This window comes from Petaurus breviceps, unplaced genomic scaffold (genome assembly GCF_028583685.1).
Source record: "Petaurus breviceps papuanus isolate PSGF00001 unplaced genomic scaffold, PetGlider_PUasm1.0 207, whole genome shotgun sequence".
Taxonomy (NCBI): Eukaryota; Metazoa; Chordata; class Mammalia; order Diprotodontia; family Petauridae; genus Petaurus; species Petaurus breviceps.
The window spans coordinates 4,016,318-4,040,042 of NW_027185850.1; the positions used below are offsets into that span (position 1 = coordinate 4,016,318).

The window sequence follows — 23,725 nt, forward strand, 5'->3', positions numbered from 1 at the left end:
TTTGCTAAAAGCTCTTTCTCTGATGGTTTTTGTCATTACGCCACAACAAGACCATGGGCTCAGTGGGAGTTTGATCAATACCAGTTGACTGATTCTTACAATATACTATTAGGAATATTTCCTCCCCATGAGAAAATATATCAAGAATAATTCTAACGGTCTTAAAGGTAATCTACAAAAAGGCATTTGGAATATTCCAACACTTGGGGAACTTAGTAAAACAAATAGTTCTTACCTCAGGAAACTGGTACCAACTTCAATATGAGAAGAATTAATTCATGTGCTTATGGATTTTTAAGTGTTTGCACTGAAGAGCAATCTCACTGACAAAACTGTACGTGGACAGCATGGTGATGCTGTCAGTGGAGTGGGGTTGCTTTTGGATAGATGCAGTTCCACAGTCCTCAAAAACATAGGCTTGCTGGAATCTCCCAGGCTCTGTTTTTTGAATCCAAGTCAATCAAATGAAGGTTGAATTTCAGCATGACTGACAAGAGGGGAGAGATCAGATCGCAAACTGTTTCTTCAGAAACAAGTTTTCTGGGAATAGCTTAGAAAACAGTGGACCATTTAATTCTTATTGATACAGTTGGTGGCCCAGTAAATCCCAAACATCTTTTCCATTGGATGCATCACTGGAGTGACCATTTGTGAACTAAAAGGGGACCAGCCATCATGCAATCAGACTGGGAAGGGGTCCCGGTCACCTCCTTGTCCAACTCATACACCCACGGGGAATTCCCTCTAGAACCTACCCAAAAATGGTTTCCTAGGTTCTGCTCAAAGACCCCCAAGGAGAGGAGCCCCCCTCCTCTCAAGGCTGCCCATTTGGGAGCTGCTGTCTCTTGAGGCTACCCATTCTCTGCCTGTTCTATCTTTGAAAATCTCAGGTTGTTAGGAAGTATTTCCTGATTTCAAACCTAAATTCACCTCTTTGCAGCTTCCACTCATGACAGAAGCAGGGTTCTGCCCTCTGAGAAAGACCACACCAAGCCGGATCCATCTTTTACAGGACAAGCCTTGGACGTTTGAAGGTTCCTATCACATTCTCACTGAATCTTCTCTTCTCTGGGCCATGTCATGGGAAAGAGAAAGTGTAGTTTCATGGAGAGATCACTGGACTGGCAACCAGGAAGAGCCTAGGTTTGAATTATACATTAGCTATTCAGCTCTAGGCATATCATGTAATCTCTTTTGGCCTGAATTGCCTCACCTTGAAAAAAGGGGGGGTTGGGGGCGGCTAGGTGGCGCAATGAGTAAAGCGCTGGCCCTGGAGTCAGGAAGACCAGAGTTCTGTTCCGGCCTCAGACACAATCCCCCACACAAAAGAACTAGCCATGTAACCTTGCACAAGTTACTTAACCCCAATTGCCCTCCAAAAGGCAAAAAAAAAGGGGGGGTAGAGGGTAGGATTGAATGACTTCTGAGTTCCTCTGAGGACCTACATGCAAATCACTTGTGCTATCTGGATCTCAGTTTACTAATCTGTAAAATGCAAAGAGTAGACTGTTGTTCCATCATTTCAGTCATGTCTGATTCTTTCTAACCCCATTTACTATTTTCTCAGCAAAGATATGGGAGTTGTTTGCCATTTCCTTCTCCAATTCATTTTACATGTGAAGAAACTGAGGCAAACAGGGTTAAGTAACTTGCCTAGAGTCTCCCAGCTGGCAGATATCCAAGGCTAGATTCATTGGATCTCCCTGATTCCAAGTCCAGTGCTCTCTGCACTGCACCATGTCACTGGCCCTGAAGTTTACAGATGCCTCTGAATCTGTGATGTTAGAAAAATGTACCTTATGATTGCATTTCAACCAATCAAGATATATCAGGCCCTTTCAAAGACCAGAGAATTTTCAAACTGAACAGGAACTGAGAAGTCATCTGATCTAATTACCACTTAAAAATGCAGGCAACTGAGGCCCGAGCGGGTAGATGACTTTGCCAAAGGTGACATGAGTGATACGTGGCAAGACTCAGGCCTAGCTCTCAGCTCAAAGTCCAGACACTGAGGGAAATATTTGCAAAATTCAGATTGGATGGGTTTTTGTAGTAACTATGGAATTCATTTTCATTGTAGGATATAGAAGTGTGCATAGGCACACGTGTTTGTGTGTGTATGCGTTTGTGTATTTCATCCCAAAGACCTCTCATTTTCTGGAAAAGGCATTTGTGTGGACAATTTCGACTTTTTGAATATCATTGTATATGTGTTTATGCATGTGTGTACATGTCTCTGTGCTCATGTGTATATAGATATGCAAATATATACATATATGTAAATATACACAGATATGTGCACATACACAGATGGGTATGTACACATACATTTATACACATGTATTTTTACACACACACACACATCCTTTCTTTTTCATATTGGCTCCTTAACTACTGCCATCAAAATTTCCAAATCTTTTGCTCCTTAAAAAAATGACATTTAATTAAATAAATCCAATCAAATTGCTGCCTCCCCTCCCATGCTCTGAAGCCATCAGCCCACATATCTCTTCCATTTCTCAGTTAAACTCTGGGCTCCAGGAGATGCAGTCTAACCTTGGGATTCCACTTTGGTTCATCCTTCTCTTCAATCCTGGACACACTGGCTTCCAAATGAATCTCTTAAAGGTCACTAATCTCTCCAAAGCTGCCAGTGCTGTCGTAATTGCCACATCTGAAGGGTTTTTGTGAGTCCCTCACCTTTCTTTACCTTTCTCCTCGCTGGGTTTTCAGGACACCGCTCTCCTTTGATTCTCTTCCTCCTTCAGTCTCCTTTGCTGGCTCATCACCTGTATCATCTCCCGCTCCCCAATACTCTGTCCTGGTCACTTTTCTTTACTTGTGCTGTCCTCTGCCTTGGTGCTCTCATTAACTTCCATGGGTAAAATGATTATCTCCATGTAGAAAACTTATCTATACATGTATCCAGCCGGGGTCTCTCTCCTGAGCTTCAGTCCTACCAATTGTCTATTGGACATGTCAAGCAAATTCCCAGAAAGATCACAAATCCAAGTCTATTTTTTTCCCTTATCCTTCCTTCAGTAGCCTTCCATATTCTAAGCTTCTTTTTTATTCCATAAAAGGCAACAGAATTTTTCCAGTCTGCAGGGTCTGTAACCTCTGCATTACCTACAAGTTTTTACAGTTCCATAGTTCACATATCAAATCAGTTGTCAGTTCTCACCATTTCTACCTTTATGACATTTTATACACTCAATCCAATTATTAATATAAAATTTAATATTAATATATAATATATAATAATCAATTATTAAGATCCTATTATGTGTCAGGCACTATAATAAGTGCTGGGGATATAATTAAGAAAAAAGAAGACAGTCCTTCCCCTAAGGAACTTGCAATATAGTAAGTGGGATCCTGTATACACAAGAAGGCAAGAAAACAGGAAGAAGGCGGAGTGAGGAGACCAGGTCGTATGCAGGGTGGAGACGTCTGGTTCTGTGAGTTGCAGCAGGTGCAGAACGGATGCATGATCTGACTCCTTCCCTCCATTCAGACAATGCACCATCTCAGTTTCATCTTGTCATCTTCCTTCACCTAAATTACTGAAACAGATTTCTGATTGTTCACCCTCCCATCGGTCTGATCCATCCTCCAAGAAGATGCTGAAGTAATTTTTCTTAATCAAAGGTCTAACCATGTCACTCTTCCAAATGAGAAACTCCATTGGTTCCCTATTGGAACCAATAAGCAGGATAAAATTCAAAATTTTATTGATCCCGGCCATTAAAGCAATTCACAACCTATCTTTTCAGCCTGATAGTGTATCAGTTACTTCCTGTTCTCTGCCACAAAACCCAGCTGGCCTCATTCTGTCTTTCACCCATGACACTCTCTCCTATCTTCTCCACTTTGCTCATATCTCATCTCCATTGGCCTTTCTCTTCCTTCAAGAACTGGCTCGAGTGTCGCCTTCCACCTGGAACCTTCTGTGCTCTCCCTTCCCAAACCAATGCCCTCTCCCCATAACTCCCTGGTATTTCTTCTCTTTATATGGATTCCATAATGACATGGATATGGGTGTTTATGTAAGTAAAGTAGCACAGAGCACGGGGCTTTGAGTCAGGGCAGAGATGTAGCTTCAGATCCTGTCCCCCCATTTCCTACCTAGGGAGCCATGCCTCGTACATTCCCCATGGCTGCTCTCCTTTGGGAGGGAGACTGGTGTGGTGCCAACAATAGTCAGAAGAGCTGATTTCAAATCCTGATGTGCCCCTTTTATCTGTTTGACCTTTCGCAAATCTTTTCGCTCCTCAAGATTTAAGTCTTCTCATCGGTAAAATTGTGGGGTTTTATCAGACAGCCCCCCACCCCCTTCCCTGCAGATCTGAGCCTATGATTAAATCTGCTTTTACCTACGGGGGGCAGACCTGAATGTCAAACTCTATTCTCTCATTCCACCACACCAGTAAACACAGCAGGAAGTCCGAGCTTTGGGTTTCATCTATTGTCCTCTCAGATATTAAAAAGTTAAACAAGTCCATTAAGGTCAAGTTTACAAGGAAATTTCCAGTACTTGATTGCTTTTCACCCAAAAGATAGAATGCAATTTCAGTTTCCAGTTCATTTAATTGGCTTGCATCAACCAGAGATCTTTTCTCGACCCCATCATACAGGGAGTTCCACAATACTCGGTCTTCCCAACATACACTTAGAGGTTCGGGCATGCCAGGCGTGCTCAGTCATCTCGATTGAACCCAATTCTCTTCCATCAAGGGCAATGAGAAGCCAAGTAGGAAGCCGTCCATTTGTGCATATCAAAGGAGATTAACTTGATTAACAACATTACAGAAGGCAGTTCTGTGGAAGGAATTCTGGGAGATCAGAGAGCAATGATGAAAGACTGTTTTAATCAACTTGTACCCTGGTGGGGGTTAATGAAGCAGGAAGAGTAACAGACCAGCTTCTACTGCTTTAACTGAAGAGTCACCATGGCTCCCAATTCTTAAAAAGGGACTGGATCTGTGATATGCTAATGACCTCTAAGGGTTCATGAGGAGAATTCTGGAGGCTGACCTCGCCATTCAGAAGCCCTGAGGTCACCCTGCCTTTGACACTTACTAGCTGTAGATACATAGGCATATCACAGAAAGTTTAAGAGCTCACTTTCTTCAGATGTAAAATTGGTATAAAATAGCTACCCTACCTGTTATAGTGTTGCTGTGTGGCTCAAATGGCATGTCACAGTTAAAGATCTCTTCTTTGTTGAAGGTACTCTGAATTTTCCTTTTACCACCATTAGTCATACTGGTAACAAAAGAGAAGCTTGAAATCCTTCAACAGTTCCTTAGAACCTCAACCTCCCCTTTAAAATATGTTCTGTGATTCACGGTGAAGAATACTTCTAGCCAAGTGTTTGGAAAATAAGGAATGTCATTCAACAGAGCTTTAGAGTTTGGCTTTTTAGCAGCTTGCCTTCCGACATTTGGCTGGTCCCCAAATTGGGTGCTTTGAGATAGCACTCAATACATCTCTAAGAGAAAAATTAATCCACAGTTCATAAGTTCTTTATTTTCCCTATAATTGAACATTTATCCCATTCAGAGAGATATATGAAGCCACCACCACCCCCTATTTTGAGTGGAGTAACCATATTTCCCCACTAAGTCCCCAAAAGCAAAGAGTTCATTAAAACATTAACATCATTATTGAAAAATATTGGCTCTTGAGGTTCTGAGTTCAAAACCTACTTCTATCTCTGAGAGACTGGTTGTTTAACCAACAGACCTCACCCTCACCCACGGCAAGATGTCCTCTGAATATATCTCCAGGTCCAGATCTATCATGTGAAAACCAGCCATCCAATCAACAACATTTATTAAGCACCTACTATGTGCCAGACATTGTCCTAGTGAAGAGGTTACCTATAAAGAGGGTTAGTGTTGCTCTGGAGACCCCAAAATACCAACATGCTGTATCCTGCCAAACAAATTCGACTCAAGCCTTCTCAGCCAAAGAAAAGTAAAGTTTATTAAAAGTTTGCTTGCATTGGACACAGAGTAAGTAAGTCTGTGCTAGGTCCTTCTATGGCGCTCTCACACCATATGTGAGATGGTGTCTTATATACAGAAGGCTGTGGGAGGAATCCAGGGGTGGTCTAGAGGAGGAGTTTGGGGAGGGTCTTCAGAAGGAGTTAATGAGGGCAATGAGTGCTTAAGGGTGGGAAGTTGCTGGAGGCTACCTGGGGACTACAGACAATGGGCTAGGCCAGTTCAAGAGTGGATTGATATTTTCATAAGCTCAAGGGTGGGAAGTAGATGGACAATGGAGGGCTAGGCTAGTAACTGAGGTCTGGGCCCAGCCACAATGTAAGGCAATAAGCCTCATGCAAATGCCTCATATGATTTAATCAGAGTTCAAGGGGGGTTCCCAGATCCTGTACCTCAAAGATTCAAGGGGAGCTCAAGGGGGCTCCCAGAGCCCACACCTCATCACTAGGTCTTGGGAATACAGACAATGAATTACACAATCCCCTCTCCAAACAAGCTCACATTCTAACAGGGGAAACACCAAACACACAGAAATATATACTGCATAAATATAAACTGAGCAGCTAGAAATAGATACAGGCAGTTGAATACAAGAGAGTGTGAGAGGATAGCTACTCTCTGCTGCAGATGGGGCTCCCTCTGGAAAAGCTTTAGCAGAATACAACTTCTAAAGGTATTAATTAGCAAAGGTCACCAGGCATGATGGAAGAAGAAAGCATCCACCTTGGCATCATCCAAAGTCATGTGTCTGACACGTAGGACCCTGGGCAAATCACAACCACACATTGTCCTCTGAAAATGTTCTGGAAATAGTAGAGAGCTGAGTTTCTATTCATCCTTGTCCGTCCAGTTTTAATCACCATGCTAGATACCTAGTAAGTGTTCAATAAGTCCTTGGCAAGCTCTGTAATTTGCATTAGTAGGTGAGATTTCCCAACTGAGAGTACTCTACCCTAAAGAAAGCACCGAGAGGTAGATACTAGGAATGTTTTCTTTTCTGGAATATATTTTGGACAGGGATAATTGGATGCTCCCCATAAATGCACTTTTTTGCAAAATAACTTTTTTGCTTCTGTTCAGTAAGGGGGGCATTTTCTTTCCTGAGATCCTCCCTACTGGGCTCTCTGCCTGATTCATGGGACCAAAATATAACCACCTGGAATAAAGTCTTCAAATACAATTATGTGAAATCACAAGCCACTAAAAGTGAGGCTCCAAGCAGCTGTCTCAGAGGCAGTAGATTCATGACATCCTAATCAAGGGGTTTTTTGTTAGCTTGCCTTGGCCATCAGAGGACGATGAGGGGTTCATTGCTCTGATCACTACTCTCCAAGGCTGCTGGAGAGTCCACACATGTGTTCCTTCTCAGCTCCCAGGACTTTCCACATAGGACCAAAGAAGTGGAGGAAGTTCTTTCTGGCTATTGTCAAGGAGCTAAAAAACTGCATCTGGATTGGGCTTACTGGGTGCCAAGTTGCAAAGGCTCTGTCGCTAGCACCTGCAGAGCCTGGAGTTTTGGCTGAAGAACCCTTAATTATCTCCAGCCTGAAATGACTGGCTTAACAATGAAAGGAAATAATCCCACTGAGCAAACGAAAAAAGAAGGATGCTCTTTTATGAGCAGCTAATCACACAGGTGTTAAATACCTCTGGTTGACCCTTTCATTGCTGGCTCAGCCCAACATCTGTTTTGTTATCATTGGTGCATCTGCCTAATAACATTCTGATGAAATCAACAGCATTGTCCCCATGAAATTACCTTAGTTTTACACGAATAAAACTCCCTTCTCACCTGCCATAGGGCACTCAAATTGTAGCTTCGAGTATACTGCAATCTGATCTGAAAGATGCCACTGACCTCCACAGTTGATGGAACTTAACCAGTCACATTCTCTGCTGCTTAGTGTATTGATGGAAGGGTTAGATGAGCAGGAAGAGAAGAAAAATAACATCTCGAAATGGAATGCAGATTTCCAGCCGAAAGGGCCGTCATTTTACAGATGCAGATAGCCTGAGAGCAAGGCTAAGTGATTTGCCAAGGGTCGAATAGCTAATACCGTATGTACCTGGGCTAAGATTCGAAGTCTGTCTGTTCTTCCTGACTCCAAACCCAACATTCTATGCACTGCACCACCTGGTGGTTTGGGGAAACTGTCCGGAATGAATCGAAGTGCATGTGTTAACTGTAAGTAATTTTGGTAGGAAATCGGGTGCATTCTCATGGAATCTTGGTTTCATATCTTTTATTAATAATCAGTGTCCTTTGACTGATAGAAATGTATAATAAATATGAATATATATAATGCATATACATACACACATATATTATTTACATGTATTATATATACACACATCAAATATTATGAAATGTGTTAGAGTTGTGTAATCTACATATTAAACAATTCTATTAATCTATGACATAAATTAATAATATGAAATATATATTATTCTATAACATATATGTATTTAACTACTGTGGCTTAAATTTAATTTAACTAGGCAGAGGTTCTCTTTATAGAATACTAAATAATTGAGTGGAGATACACCTAGACCACAACACAATTGATCCCACTTACTGAGGTTTGATTATCTTAGTAAGTACATTAATTCCTATGTCGACATAGTGATTGGACTCATGATCTCACTGGCATGGACATTCTCTCCAAAGATACCATCAGTTAGTCAATCTAGCAAACCAGTAATCATTTATTTAATGCCTTCTATCTGCCAGATACTATTCTAGGTGTTGGATTCCAGATGGCAGCCTGTTCCTACCATCTCAACCTGCATAATTCATGACTCTGTAAACATTCCAGACAATGGCAGCCCTCCTCTGCATCTCTTTTCCAACAGGTTGAGTTAAGAGCAAGTTCTGTCCCCATAGGATAATGGATTGGATGAAGACTTTCTGGAACTTAGCCATGCACAGACCATGACAATTGCATGATGGCCTCGACTCGTCCTGGAAGCTTCTGCAGCAGGCTCCATGTCACGGGAGCAGGTCAGGGACAGGGCCAGCACTCAGTCCCTGAAAACTTCATGTAGGATGGTGACTGGGATAAGCATTGCAGTCCTTCCATACGTCCACATCTGGGAGATCAAAGCTGAGGCATGGCGCCTGCAGTGGCTGCTGGTGCCTTCCCATCACTGGTTCCCTGATACTGTCCCACCTTCTGGAGGGCAGGGAGTTGTGGATGCATTTGTCCCTCTCCCCCAATATTTACCATAGGCCTAGCACATAGTAGGTGTTTAATAAATACTTGCTGATTGATCACAATTTCTTGTTACCTATTAATCACCTTCAACTACTGCTCTGCTTTTTTTTTAATTGCACACCTTCCCTAATTCCCTCATCACTTATGGCCCTACTAAGTGCCCTTAGTCTTTGAGAGCCTCCAAACTATAATGTTTTAGGTAATCTTTGTAAAATGTAACCTTTAGCTTAATTTCTGTAATGCTTTAGTTCATTTTTGTAGGATGTAAGCTCCTAGGGGTAAGGAAATATTTCCTTCCTCTTTTTCTGTCCCCAGGCCTGGCATAGTGCCTGGCACATATTAAGCAGAGTATTTCTTGCTTCACCTCTATAAAGTTTGGGGCTTTCTCATTCCAACTAACATTGATGAGTCAGGGCTGCCAGAGCAAGGCCATAGCTAGGAACTTCGTCCCAAGGGCTGGTAAGGTGTGGCCCCAGGCTTAGCTCTGTCTCCCTCCGTGCCCTCTGCTCCAGTCTCCATCCTCATGTGTTCCACCCACTGTCCATCACGTTTAGTTTTAGTCTCTACCCTATGTTATTAAGACCTTCCAGTGATTAGCACCTGAGCACCTGAACCAGTTACCATATATTAACTCTCACAAAGGGACATTTGCTTTGAAGATATGGTTAAAACAGCAGTTTCAAAGCATTTCTCCCAGAACTCTGGGCTCATACTCTTTCATCCTTCACCTCAGTTTCAGGAAGGAGTGGGCTCGCATAAAGCACAGGCCCCACCAAGTCACATCCAAATTCAGCGTAGCCCAAAGAGGAGTGCCTGTCTGTACCATAGCTGTACTGGGCCAGACAGGGCATTTTTCCAGGCTCCTTTCACACCTTCTCTTCATAAGCTCCTATGGCTGAGTTATCACCTCTTTGCTGAAAATTCTCTATCTACCTAACCAGCCATAACTTCTCTGCTGTCCTCCAGGCTCCCATCTCCAACTGGTTTTCAGACATCTCAGACTGGAAGTCCAGGAGATATATTATACTAAACATTTTTTTCCAAAATGGAACTCATTATATTTCCCCCTAAAACCTCTCCCCCTACCATCCCTATTACTCTAGAGAACAAAAACATCCTCCCAGTGCCAGACTCGAGGGTTAGGAGTTAACCTGAACTCCTCAATACTTAGCCCCCCCCCATCCAATCTGGTACCAAATTCTATCGATTTCACCTACTTAACGGCTCTTGTATGTCCCCCCTTCTCTCCTCTGATTCCACCAGTGTTTCCTCACACCTAGACAATGGCAACAGTGAGCTGGTGGATCTACCAGCCTCAGGTCTCCATCCACTTACAATTCATCATCCATTGGTGACCAAATGAGCTTCCTGACATGCAGGTCTGACCATGTCACCTGTTTAATAAACTCCAATGGCTCCCTGTTTCCTCCAGGGTCAAACATGATACCACTCTTCACCATTCAGAGTCCATATAAGCTGACCTCTCCTTATTTCACCCTGTGAGGCTCTCGGGAATCCAGCGGCTCTCAGACTCGCCGTTCCTCGAACGAGATCCTCAGTCTCCCAAATCCAGGCTGTTTTGCTGCTGTCCTCCATTCGTGGAATATGCTCCTTCCTCCTCTCTTCCTCTCTGGCTTCCTCCAAGTCCTAGCTAAAACCCCCCTTCCTGTGAGAAGCCTTTCCTGAGCCACCCACCCTCAATGCCTTCCCATCTCCACTGTCTCCTGAAAAGATTTCACTTGTATGGAGCTGCATGCTTCAGACTGGGGGTCCTTGGAGGGCAGGGACTATCGGCCTTTCTTTTTATCCCCAACATTTAGCACATTTAGCCTGGCACATGGTAGGCTCTTCTTTGATGCTGACTGACCGAGTGACCTCCCCTGTGCTCAGCCTCCATTAAATCCTAGCCTAAACTCCAGCTCTTGGGCTCCCACCTATTGCCATTTCAACCTTTCAAAGTTTCTTAGGTCATTGGCATCTCTAACACTTCATCTAAAAACAAGAGAAAAATTAAAGAGAGAGCAAGGACATGTCCTCACAGGACACAGGATGGCAGCCCAGTTGAGCAGTGAAGCAGCAGGAGCCTGCTGAGGCCTCTGGCACAACCTTGCTCCCCACAGCCGGTAGCCTCCTGTCTGAGTCATTCCAGTTCAGGTGAGTGGGGCCAGAGGTCACTCCTCCAGCTGGAGGCTCCCAGCCTTTTTCCTTCCTCACTCGAACCCAGACAGGCAGAAAAGTCATGGAAGCTCACTTTGGACAGAGAGTGTCTTTTGTAATACACCCCAGGGCTGTGTCAGCAGCCCCTCCAAAGCTCTCCCTTCACCGTGTGGCTAAAGGATCTGCCCAGGTTCCAAAGTCCACAAGTTTATCAGCCAGACTCCATGTGCTGCTGAAGACTGATGTGGCCAGGACCCTCCCAGATGACCATTGTATTTGAATTTACTTTGTGTCCGTTGGACGTCCCTTACATGTCACTTCGGCACTGATGTCCATCGTCTGTCCCTGGGGGCCGGATTTGGTCTCTTTCAGTGCCTTCTTATAATGTGAGCTCCTGGAAAGCAGGATTGTCTTGACTTGTGTGTGTGCCCCCATTGCCTGGCAGTGACTTGTGTAGAGTGAGTGCTTTTCCATCCCTTCGTTCATTCAGTCAGGCCTTGGTTCATTCATTTGGTGCTTTTAAAGAGAAGATTCGATTTTCATTTCAGTTCCTCATCCTTGCCTTTTCAGACAATGTCAATCTCATGGTTTTGTTTGTAGCGAGTCATGGTACTCCTGACGATATGAAGTAATTAAACTAACCGGGATATCAATAGAAACTTGGAATGGATCTTTTGTGGCAAGTGGCTATTGCATCTTCAATAATAGCTAGAAATCATAAAAGTTATAGCCTCTTTGTGTGATGGGGAGAAAGCTACGTGAAAGAGAGAAATTATCCTTCTAGAATTCATGGGACTCTAAAATCTACAAAGAATCAAAATTGAGAGTCGCCCAGAAAACAACTGAGAGGGAGAATAAAGGCTGTGAGTGCATAGAAACAGGACAGACAAGAAGATACGAAAGAGGAACTATGGAAAGGACAGCCGCACCCAGCTAACCAATCCACTGCTCAATAAGCATCGAGCTCCTAGCATTTTCCAGGAATTGAGTATTCAAAGAAAATAAAACTGAGGTAGCTCTCCTCTAAGCTTACAGGTATTCAAGGCACCCTAGGATACTGGAAAGATCACTAGGTCTGTAAGCTGAGGACTTGATTTGAGTTCAGATTGAGTCTTTGTCACCTATTGCTTATGTGACTTTGAAGACATGACAGTAGCCTGTGTCCCAAGTTTCCACATTGAATCAATGAGAAGATTTTACGGAATGACGTCTGAGATCCATTCCAGCTTTAAATATGTCGTTCTATTTTCTCTGACTCTATAATTACAGAATTGAATAAGAAAAAAGATGCACCGGACACAAGGAAAGAGCAAAGCTCAGTCAAAGATCAGCCCTTGAGTTCCACTGGTATCATTACCATGCCAAGAGAAGGGAAGGACAATTGATAGGCTGTTTAGAGGACCTCTTGTGGGAAATTCATAGGGAGAGAAGGCTAAGAGCTGTCTGAGCGGTCATGGATCAGCCACCATCTGCATCACTGGAGACCCCGAACATTAATGAAATCCTAAATCCGTTAAAATATCCGAATGATTGAAAGGGAGAGAATACATTGCACAATCTGCTCATAGGCCTTGTGTGGATTTACTAACTGCAAAATAATATCAAGATCATTGTTGGGGGGAAATAGCTTAAATTATGTGAAGCTATTTGGGGCTTTGTTTTAGTGAATTTTAGGAACCCATGAAATATTTAAAATTGAAAATACAAAAGCATTTTCTAATTTGTTTTAATCCTACTTTTTCACTCAACCCTTTTAGATCTGCAATTCTGCATTATTTTTCACTTTGTTCTAAAGAGGGACTTAATTATGCCCCCCTTTTCCCCAGAACTTCCCCTCTGCCCTTGCCTCAGAAACAATTCAACCCCCTACTGTGGAGAACAGAAATATAAAAGAAGCATGGAGGTGGTATAATTTAGGAGCAAAGCGCTAACCTTGATGGATTCTGATGAACCATCAACAATCTGCTTCACAATAAAGGCCACATCGTGTGGGAAGAATGCTTATGCTGTTCTTCTGTCTCTCTCCACATTTTCTACATATAGAAGGAGCCTTATGCCCCATGGTGTTTTATGACTTCCTAAAGAGAGCCACATCTCTTAGCTATTTTTAGATCCCCAACAGCCTAACTGAGTCAGTTCTTTGCCCAAGGACGATAATCCCCTAGAGTGTAGACCTCCGCCTTGTTTTATTAGTAGTGTTCATGGTGTTCACACATTTTTAGAGTAACATTTTTTTCCTAAGAAAAAAGACACATTATAAAGTGTTTGTCTGGTACACTCCTTACACTCTCTCCTCCCTGCCCCCATCTCACTTCTTAAAAGAGAGAGGAAAATGGATTACCTTTACACTGCACTCCCAGGAAACATCTATTTGCTGTTCAACTTGAAAAATGCAGCTGAAAATGACTGGTTTTGTATTAGCAACATAAAACACAGAAAATGTGATGTATTAGCCCATCAGGTATAAGATTACTTTGAATATAGAAAGAATAAAAATATATATATATATGTGCAATATTTCTGCAGTTGATTTTGTTGCTTACAAATACTTTTTTTTTTCTCCCCCAGTTGCTCCCACAATCCAGGAAATTAAATCTGGCACAGTGGCCCCTGGACGCAGCGGATTGATAAGATGTGAAGGTGCAGGTGTGCCACCTCCAGCTTTCGAGTGGTACAAAGGAGAGAAGAAGTAAGAACTTGGGGCTTTTTGTTGGCATCTGAGAACGTTGAGCTGATGTGTTTGTGTTTATGAGACACTAGTTGCTTAAACTGGGTTGGATGCCTCTTGTAGGCAGGTTGGTGAGCCCCACGTGGGCCCCATAGTGGGAGGCTAAGGAGCTAATTGTGTCAGAAAGAAATGTCCGGTTTTCTAGGACAGTGGAAATGATTGTCAAGTTGCAATTTCATACCTATTTACATTTTTACCTCATTTCTGAACCTACATTCTTAGGTACTTTCACAAATACTCACATATGCACCAGACATAACTAGTAAAAAGACACCTGACATTAAATTAAACCCCTTCTAAATTCTATCTCGTTCTCTCCCTGTCTCTTTGTTTCAGTGTTTCTTCCTCTGTCGCTTTCTCTCTCCATTTTTGTCTCTCTTATCTCTATCTCTCCGCTTCTTTCTGTCTCTGTCTCTCCCTGTGATTTTAATGGCATAGTGACCTTCTACAAATCCTTCACCCAATGCAGATCAGCATCTGTTCCCCAATTTATGAAATAATTGCTGGGGGGGAGGGGGAGTGCACTCAGATTAAGTAAATTGGGGAAGATTATAAAGACCATGTTTTCCAAAAGGAGCACTGGAACCCAAGTTTTTCACATTCTAAATAAATCTATTATAACATACCACAATATAAACTAGTCAATTGTTCAGTCATTTAACAACCATTTTTGAAGTGACTACTGTGAGGCAGTTTGCTGTTGATAGAAACATTAATACTACTGCTGGGACTCCTCCTCTTCCTCTTACTAAGTACTTATTAATCACCTAATCCTTTTTCTCATAGACCTTCAATTCTAACATGGGAAATGGATGAATATATTTATATGCAGAATAAATATAAATATATGAAGCAGGGAAAAAGTAGTTCCATATAGTTAATTGAGAGGGTCAGGAAGAATATAAAAGGTGGTACTTCAAGTTAAACAATACAAAGTGCCCTTGACTTTTTCAAATACATTTTTATTGCTCTCTTTTATTTATATATTACCAAAATTCGTCTAAATATCCTTAGACCACCTCCCTTCCCAGAAAACTTTACCATGTCACAAAGAATATTTTTAAAGGAAAAAAAAGAGGAAGGGGAAAATCAAAAAAAACTGCAATACGCTGAAAAAGTGTGAAAATAGATGCAATTTTCTACATAGTGGAAATAACATGCAAACAAGATATATACGGGATAAATTGGAATTGAGTTTACTCTTTTATGGTTATTCTTCCCATTTTTCTTTTTGTAATCACTTGGTATATTGTTCTCTTTGTTTTTCCTACTTGGCTTTGCATCAGTTCATGTAAGTCTATCCAAGTTTCTCTGTGTTCATCATATGCATCATTTCTTAAAATATTTTAATATTCCATCATATTCAGCTTCTACGGCATGTTTAAACATTCCCCAGCGGATGGGAACCTACTTAGTTTGGGGGTCTTTACTGTCACAAAAGGTCATTTAAGACATATTTTGTAGTATATGGAAAATTTCTCCTTATCAATGACCTCTTAGAGCATTCGTGTCATATTGGAATCTGGGATCAACATTATGGATAATGATATGGCATTTGCATAATACCAACCAAGCATTAACAAACCCATCTTCCTAAAAACCCTCTAACATTGACTCTCCCCATCTTTTGTTATCTTATCCAGGCTCCTAGGCATGAGCTGAAACCTTAGAATTGTTTTGATTTATTGTTCTCTCATTATTAGAATTTGGACCATTCTTTCATAGAGAGGTCAACAGTTTGTATTTCTACTTTAAGAATTGTTGACTCATATTTTTTTTTTTACCACTAAGCTATTGTAAATACCCTTGACTATCTCAATAAGATTTCAATGCAATTTTAAAACAGCAAATAAACCACAATTTAACCCTGCCTTCCACAAATCTTATCCCAATCACTCATAATGAATTCTTAAAAGTCATGACCATGCAATGTATACTTTAGCTGGTTCCTTGAAGCTGAAAAGTCTTTGAGCATGGACCTGTTGGTTCATTATTTGCCTGTTGGCTGAGGTCAGGCCTAGATAAGTTATAAGAGGCTGAGGCACATTGATAAAGTTTTGGGGGAACAACTATTCTTGAAGCTTAATTACCAAGGTATTCATATATTTCAATTTCTGCATTATTGGAAAGAGTAACCATATCATCAACATCACAGACAACTGGAGTATTGAAAATCCCCCTTTGTAGCAACTGTTTTGTATGGCAGCTGGTAGAGTCATGGATAGAGTAGGAGGCTCAGAGTCAGGGAGACTCATTCAATTTCTACCTCTAACATATTGTACAGATCTGAAAAATAGAAATTATAGTAGCACATACTTCACACGGTAGTTAAGAAGATAAAAGGAGATCAAGCATGCAAAGAGCTAGTGAAATGTTAGCCAGCTTTGTCATTAGCAGCATCCCTAAAGAAGGCACCTCAAGGATGAATCACCATCACCATCATCATCATCATCATCATCATCATCATTGTCTTATGATGGAATATGAACAACATAAGATAATGATGATTTTCAAATACTCTGTTGACACTTGGCTGGTAAAAACCCAGCTACAAAACATTGTCATGGCTTTCAAGAATTCATGATGAGGTATTGGAATAAGATTGTAGTGAAAGATGAAAAGGTGAAATTGTGTTTGATTTCCTATTTTTAAATTGCACTGAAAGCTTATTGAGAAAATCAAAGGCGGTCTCAGAGGCAAGATGGCAGAGTAGAAACGGGACTTCCACGCGGCTGCCGCTTCCACCTCCTCCAATTCATGTAAAAAATGACTCTAAACAAACTTTGGAACTACAGAACCCACATAATGACAGAGAGAAGCTAACTTCCTGCTGAAGAGAGTCCAGCAGGACAGCAGGAAAGGGCCAGCACAGGGCTCCAAGAGCTAAGCCCAGCCCACATGAACCAGAGGTTTTAGCCTCAGGGCGGCTACAACCAGCAACCAGCTGAAGGGACTTCAGATCACCAGCAGCTGTGGTGGTTTCCAGAATTATCAACCCATACATATGTAGGACAAAGTGAGAGGTCAATGCAGTGTGGACTTCAGGAACGAGGAGTTAGGGAGTGCAGTCCGGCCTTCGCCCCTGGAGGGAAAAGCAGCTGAGGCATGCTGGCCATGCAGCCACCACCACATAGCTGCTTCAGAGCTCCTGGCCAGCAGAGTGTAGGGGGACCAAGTGACCAATATGAGAGGTAATAATCCTTGGTTTAACCTGCTTGGATATGGATCACTGTCTAGGGTAAGTCCTGGAGTGCATGACCAGTTTGCCAGAGCTTGTGGAGGCATCAGAGATGGCAGCCAACTAATAGCTCCAGCAGCTGAGAAAACCCCAGAAATCTGGGACAAAGCTCCTTTCTCTGGTAGCAGAGTTCTACTGTGGCAAAAATTTCAAAAGTAAAGTAATTGAGTGTCAACTTGAACAAGCAAAGGAAGCAAAGCAAGCACAGAAATCCAACTTTACACTCCTATTTTGGGGAGAAAAAGGATAAAAGCATGGAACAGGAGGAAGACAGTGAAGTCAGAACTCCTGCACCAAAAGCTTCCAAGAAAAATACAAGCTGTTTACAGGCCACAGAGAATCTTAAGAAGGATTTTGAAAACCAAATAAGAGAAATGGAGGAAAAATTGGGAAGAGAAATGAGAATGATGCAAGAAAATTATGAAATGAGAGTCAACAACCTGAATGAAGAAAATAATACCTTAAAAAATAGACTAACTCAAATGGCAAAAGAGGCTCAAAAAGGCATTGAGGAGAAGAATGCCTTAAAAAGCCAAATTTCCCAGATGAAAAAAGAATCTAAAAATCTCACTGAAGAGAATCATTCCTTCAGAATTAGATTGGAGCAAATAGAAGCTAGTGAGAAGAATGCCTTAAAAAGCCAAATTTCCCAGATGCAAAAAGAATCTAAAAAAGGTCACTGAAGAGAATCATTCCTTCAGAATTAGATTGGAGCAAACAAAAGCTAGTGACTTTATAAGAAATCAAAATGCTATTAAATAGATCCAAACAAATGAAAAAATAGAAGACAATGTGAATTATCTCATTGGAAAAACCACTGACCTAGAAAATAGATCCAGGAGAGATAATTTAAAAATTATTGGACTACCTGAAAGCCATGATCAAAAAAAAAAAGAACCTAGAAATCATCCTTCAAGAAATTCTCAAGGAAAATTACCCTGATGTTTTAGAACCAGAGGGCAAAATAGAGTTTGAAAGAATCCACCTATCAACATCTTGAAAAAGATCCAAAAATAAAAACTCCTAGGAATATTATAGCCAGGATCTGGAGTTCCCAGATCAAGGAGAAAATATTACAAGCAGCTAGAAAGAAACAATTTGAATATTGTAGAAACACAATCAGGATAACACAGGATCTGGCAGCTTCTACACTGAGGGATCAAAGGGCTTGGAATATGATATTTTGGAGGTCAAAAGAGCTGGGATTAAAACCAAGAATCACCTACCCAGAAAAACTGAGTATCATGTTTCAGGGGAAAATATGGTCATTCAATGGAATAGAGAACTTTCAAGCATTCTTGATGAAAAAAACAGAGTTGAATAGAAAATTTGACATTCAGATACAAGAAGCAAGAGAAGCATGAGAAGGTAAACAGGGAAAAGAAATCATGAGGAACTTATCAAAGTTGAACTATTTACATTCCTACGTGGAAAAATGATCATTGTAACTTATGAAATTTTCTCAAGTATACATAGACAGAGGGTACAGGACCAGTTGAATTGGAAGGGATGATACTTAGGTGAAATTGAGGTGATAGAGGAATATAAGGAGAGGAGATGGGGAAAGACAGAATGAGGTAAATTATCTCATGTAGAAGAGGCAAGGGAGGGGCGACTAGATAGCACAGTAAATAAAGTGCCGGCCCTGGAGTCAGGAGGACCCCGAGTTCGATTCTGGCCTCAGACACTTAACACCCACACAAAAAAAAAACTAGCCGTGAAACCTTGGGCAAGTTACTTAACCCCAATTGCCTTCCAAAAGGCAGAAAAAAAAAGAGGCAAGGGAAAACTATAACAATGGAGGGGAAGAACAGGAAGGCAAAAGGGAATGATTCAGACTTACTCTCATTGAATTTGGCTTAGGGAGGGAATGACATACACACTAAATAGGGTATCTCACCCTACACAAGAGTATGGGGAAAGGGGATGAGAGGGGGGATGATGGAAGGGATGGCAGGCTGGGGGTGGGGAAGAAAGTTGGAAGTACACACTATTGAAAAGGGACAGGATCAAAGTAGAGAATAGAACAAGTGGGGGTGGGATAGAATGGAGAGAAATACAGTCAGTTTTTCACAGTATATTCACTATGGAAATGTTTTGCATAGCTACACATGTACAACCTATATTGAATTGCTTATCTTCCCAGTAAGGGTCACTGATGAGGGAGGAAGGGAAAGAATCTGGAATTCAAAGTTTTAAAATCAAATGTTTAAATATATATATATATATATATATATATACATATATAATTGTTATTATTTTATATGTTACTGGGAAATAAGTTATACAGGCACTGGGACATAGAGATCCACCATGCCCTACTGGAAAGTCAGAGGGGGGATGGGGAAATTTATGGGAGAGAGCAGATTGGGGGAGGTATTATTCAGTGGGATGGCTGTTTTGGGGTGATGGGTAGGGGGAAAATAGGGAGAAAATTTGTAACTCAAAATCTTGTGGAAATCAATGATGTAAAGTAAAAATAAACGTAAAATTCAATTAAAAAAAGAATCAAGGGGATGGAGGAAAATGTTGGGTAGAAATTCAAATTAATAGAGTAAGAAGAAAAGTGAGAGATGAGGTCACCTTTTCAACAGCACAGAAATCTTAGATGATGACCATAGACCATTGCTTTACTAGAAGGCGTGCTGATAAAAGTTTAACAACCAACTATCCAAAAGAAAAGAACCAAGTCTATAGGCATGACATACTCCTAAATTTAATATGCATTATTAACATTTTCTCCATCACTTTCTTAAGCCTAAACAATTAACCAAACCAAATTGAATAAAAATTAAGTTCTGAAAAAAAAGAAAAGAAAATCAAAGGAGTTTCTAATACCTTAGTGATGAAAAATATGAGTGAATAATTCTTAAAAGTTCTTGAAAGACTATTCATGATGGTGTGAAATAATGGTCCAAATCATCATCATCACCATCATCATCAATATATAATTATAATACAAAATATAATCTATATTAATATATGTAGCATTCAAAGGTTTACAAAGTAATTTTAAAATATTATCTCATTTCAAAGGGGAAAACTGAGGCCCAGAGAGGTCAAGTGATAGTTGTTATTCTGGACAGAGATAATTCAGGGGCCTCCAGGACCACTAAAGCTCTAGCTGCTTTTTATTCCTCTGGGAGAGCTTCTCAAGTCAGTGTATAACAGCTGAAGAAATTTGGACAATGTCTCAGCTTCCCATCTGTAAAATGGTGACAATAGGTTGTTGTCAGGATTAAATAAGACAATATATGTCAAATGCTGCAAACCACAAAGTGCGATGGTAATGGTGGTGATGATGATGATGATATCTAGGTGCTTTTGGCAAACAGTGGTACCTTTCATGCCCTCCTCAGATATTTTAAACCAAATCTTCAAGCACAACAGTGTGCTTGGATGGGATTACATGGGGAAAAAAGGAGAGACTATTTTGCCTTTAAAATGGCGGCATAGAATGTATGTGTTCCAGGGATCCCGTATGCCCTTAAGGACATACTTATCTGTCTACACATTACAAAATGAGACTGTAGTGTTTGATGCAGAGATACAATCAATGATGACTACAATGTGCCAGGCAGTGTAGGGAAATGCCCACATGATGAAGGAATGATGTGACCCATGAAGATAGGCCCATGGCTCATCTTGTTCCCAAATCTGCCGCTGACAGTAGAACCGAGAGATGTTTTCTGAAGGGTACTCAAGTTAATGTGATCCATTGAATCCTCATAGAATGCTTACCATATAGCAGACACAGTATTGGGTGCTAGAAATAACAAAGACAACAATAAAGCCATCCCTATCCTCAAGCAGCTCCTGTTTGACTTAGGATGGTGAGAGCAGCACCTTGGTAATTTGATAGAGTAAGCACAGGCATAAGCAGAGTCAGGTTAAGACAGAATCATTTGAGGAGGGGATAGATGTGAACAATGGGGGTGGGGTGGAGGAGGGGAAGTGAGCAGAACAGACTGCATGTGGAAGGCAGAATCTAAGTTGTACCAAAGCTCAGCTCTGGCCATTTCCTTCAAGAGGCTGACTTGGTTTTCTTGACTCTATTCTCCAAATACCTCCTCCAATCGCCATCCATTCAATGTTCCGTGAGTTTGTCTGTATACTATCCTCACTTGGCTGGAGGCAGGACTTTTCCCCCTTTTGCTCCCCAGTACCAAGCACAGTACCCGGCACAAAGCTGCTTGCTGGCTGTGGAACAAGTGATCCTCTGTGCCTTGAAGGAAGCCAGGGCTTCTGAAAGGCAGGAGTGAGCGGTGGGTGTTCCTCCCAGCAAAGGGGAACAACTTATTCAAAGACTGAGGATGTCAGAGCGAGAAAAGGGAAAGGTAAATAAACCCATATAACTGGACAACATAGAGTGAATGGGTGGCTAGAATAGAAATAATGAGGTATGGGTTCTCCCCATTATCATTTTCAAAATCCATCCTCTCTCCCCTCCTTCTTCCAAGAATGGTTCATAACCCATGGCCCCCCAAGGTCCATCAATGTTGAAACCTGAAGACAGAGATTCCATCGCTTTCGTTGTGGTTTGGTTTTGCCTTCCTGAGTGAGTCACACAATCCTCCCTGTGGCCCCCAAAGAACGATGGCAGATTGTTGACAGCAAAAGGAAAGATCCTGATTTGCAACAACCACCAGAGTATTTTGACAGCACGGGAGTGTTTATTACCAGATCCCCTTTAGTGCGATTGAGCTTAAATCTGCCTCTTCAACAATCATGAACCTTTTCTCTTCCTCTGCCTCACTTCTTGTCTCTATTCCAGTTTTTCTATTGTGACCCCAGTGGATGCAGGTCAGGGTGCCAGTGACCAGAGGTAGCTGACCCCTCACTTCCTCTCTGGAAATGTAATAAGCTGTACCCTATTATGAGAAAAAGTTAGTTGTAAGGCTAGGTGAAATACAATATCCCCTCAGGTTCTGTAGAACCAGGCTTCTACTACTTTGGGGACTTTAGATTAAATGAAAATTTAGGAAGAGAATCACAGTTGCTCAGAGGCCCCAGTTAGAAAGAACTGATTTGGCTCTCTGCCTCCATTTAAATTTACATTGATTTCTATGTGACTCCTGGCTTTTGGGGAGGTGGAGGCAAAGTCTAGGTTATCAGAACAATTGGATTAAAGAATCAAGCAAAGTTGGTCTTTTAGGATAGGCACTTGGGGAAGTGCCCACTTAAGAAGTTGGAGAAAGAACAGATATTTTCTTGGCACTCCCCCTGCTCCTTGAAAAGGTTAGGACCACTGGCGCCTTTAGCCCAAGACTTCCCAAATGCCTAGGAGATCAATAGCCTTTCTCTGTCTCATTTCTCTTTGATACACTCAGTCCTCCATTTCATTAATGCCTCTGTCTGTGGCCCCTTTCCTGTCAATCCATCCTGGCTCAGCTCTTGAGCTTGCCTTTCCTTCTCTGCTGGCAAACCCTGAAACCCTAAGTTACAAATTGATCTTCCATTTTATATCATAACTCCAGGGCATGACTGACTCTCCCCAGCCAATACCAACCTATTTCCTTTATGTCCTCATTTCACTCCATTCAATGGATTTTAGGATTTCTAAATCAATCACAGATTTTTTTCACCGGCTGTAAAGTCTTTGATTGACACATTGATTCAATGAAGGTGTTCACATTTAGCTCATATGTCTGATTGACTGCTTCAATCTCAAAGTCTATAGTTCTGTAATAACAAGTTAGGAGTAAGGCGCACTTCTCTCACACTAGCTTGGCAAATCAAGCCAAGTTCACATTGTTTTTAGAGGTGTTGGAGTTGGCCAGTCCTCAGACCATTCACTCAACCCCTCCATGAAAAACAACCCCTTCTACAAGCGGTCCAACCATGGACAACTGGAGTTGTTTTCTAATCAGTGTCATTAATACAGGTATGAATGGCATGGTTGTCAAATTTGGGGGTAGCATAAAGTTGGAAGGGAGAATTAACAAATTGGAAAACAGGGCAAGGAGCAAAAGATCTAGACAGCTCCCCGGAGCCCTTCACTGGAGTCATCCTTTCCATTTTGACATTTAAACATTCATGACTTCTCCAAGTTTGGCCAACAGGCCAATTCCAAATCCATTCCATTTCCATATTTTCCACAGGAATAGCAAGGAACATTATCGCCTTTCTAAAATCTACTAAAGTCTAGCTACAGTACCCCTAGGGCAGCCAGGTGGCGCAGTTGATAGAGCACTGTCCCTAGAGTCAGGAACACTCATTTTTATGAGTTCAAAGCTTGCCTAAGATACGTATTAACTGTGTGACCCTAGACAAGTCACTGAACCTTGTTTGCTGCAGTTTCTTCATCTATAAAATGAGCTGGAGAAGGAAATGGCAAAAACCACTCCAGTGTCTTTATCAAGAAAACCCTAAAATG

General features: G+C 41.5%; 1 protein-coding gene across 1 annotated transcript in view; it reads left to right on the top strand.

The window, feature by feature from the left end:
* The window catches only part of NEGR1 (neuronal growth regulator 1), a 1,123,335-nt gene that overhangs the window by 857,745 nt on the left and 241,865 nt on the right, over nucleotides 1-23,725 (top strand). Inside the window, exon 5 of the mRNA XM_069092781.1 lies at nucleotides 13,952-14,072. Within this exon, the coding sequence (XP_068948882.1) occupies nucleotides 13,952-14,072 (121 nt within the window). The remainder of the gene's footprint in view (nucleotides 1-13,951; nucleotides 14,073-23,725) is intronic.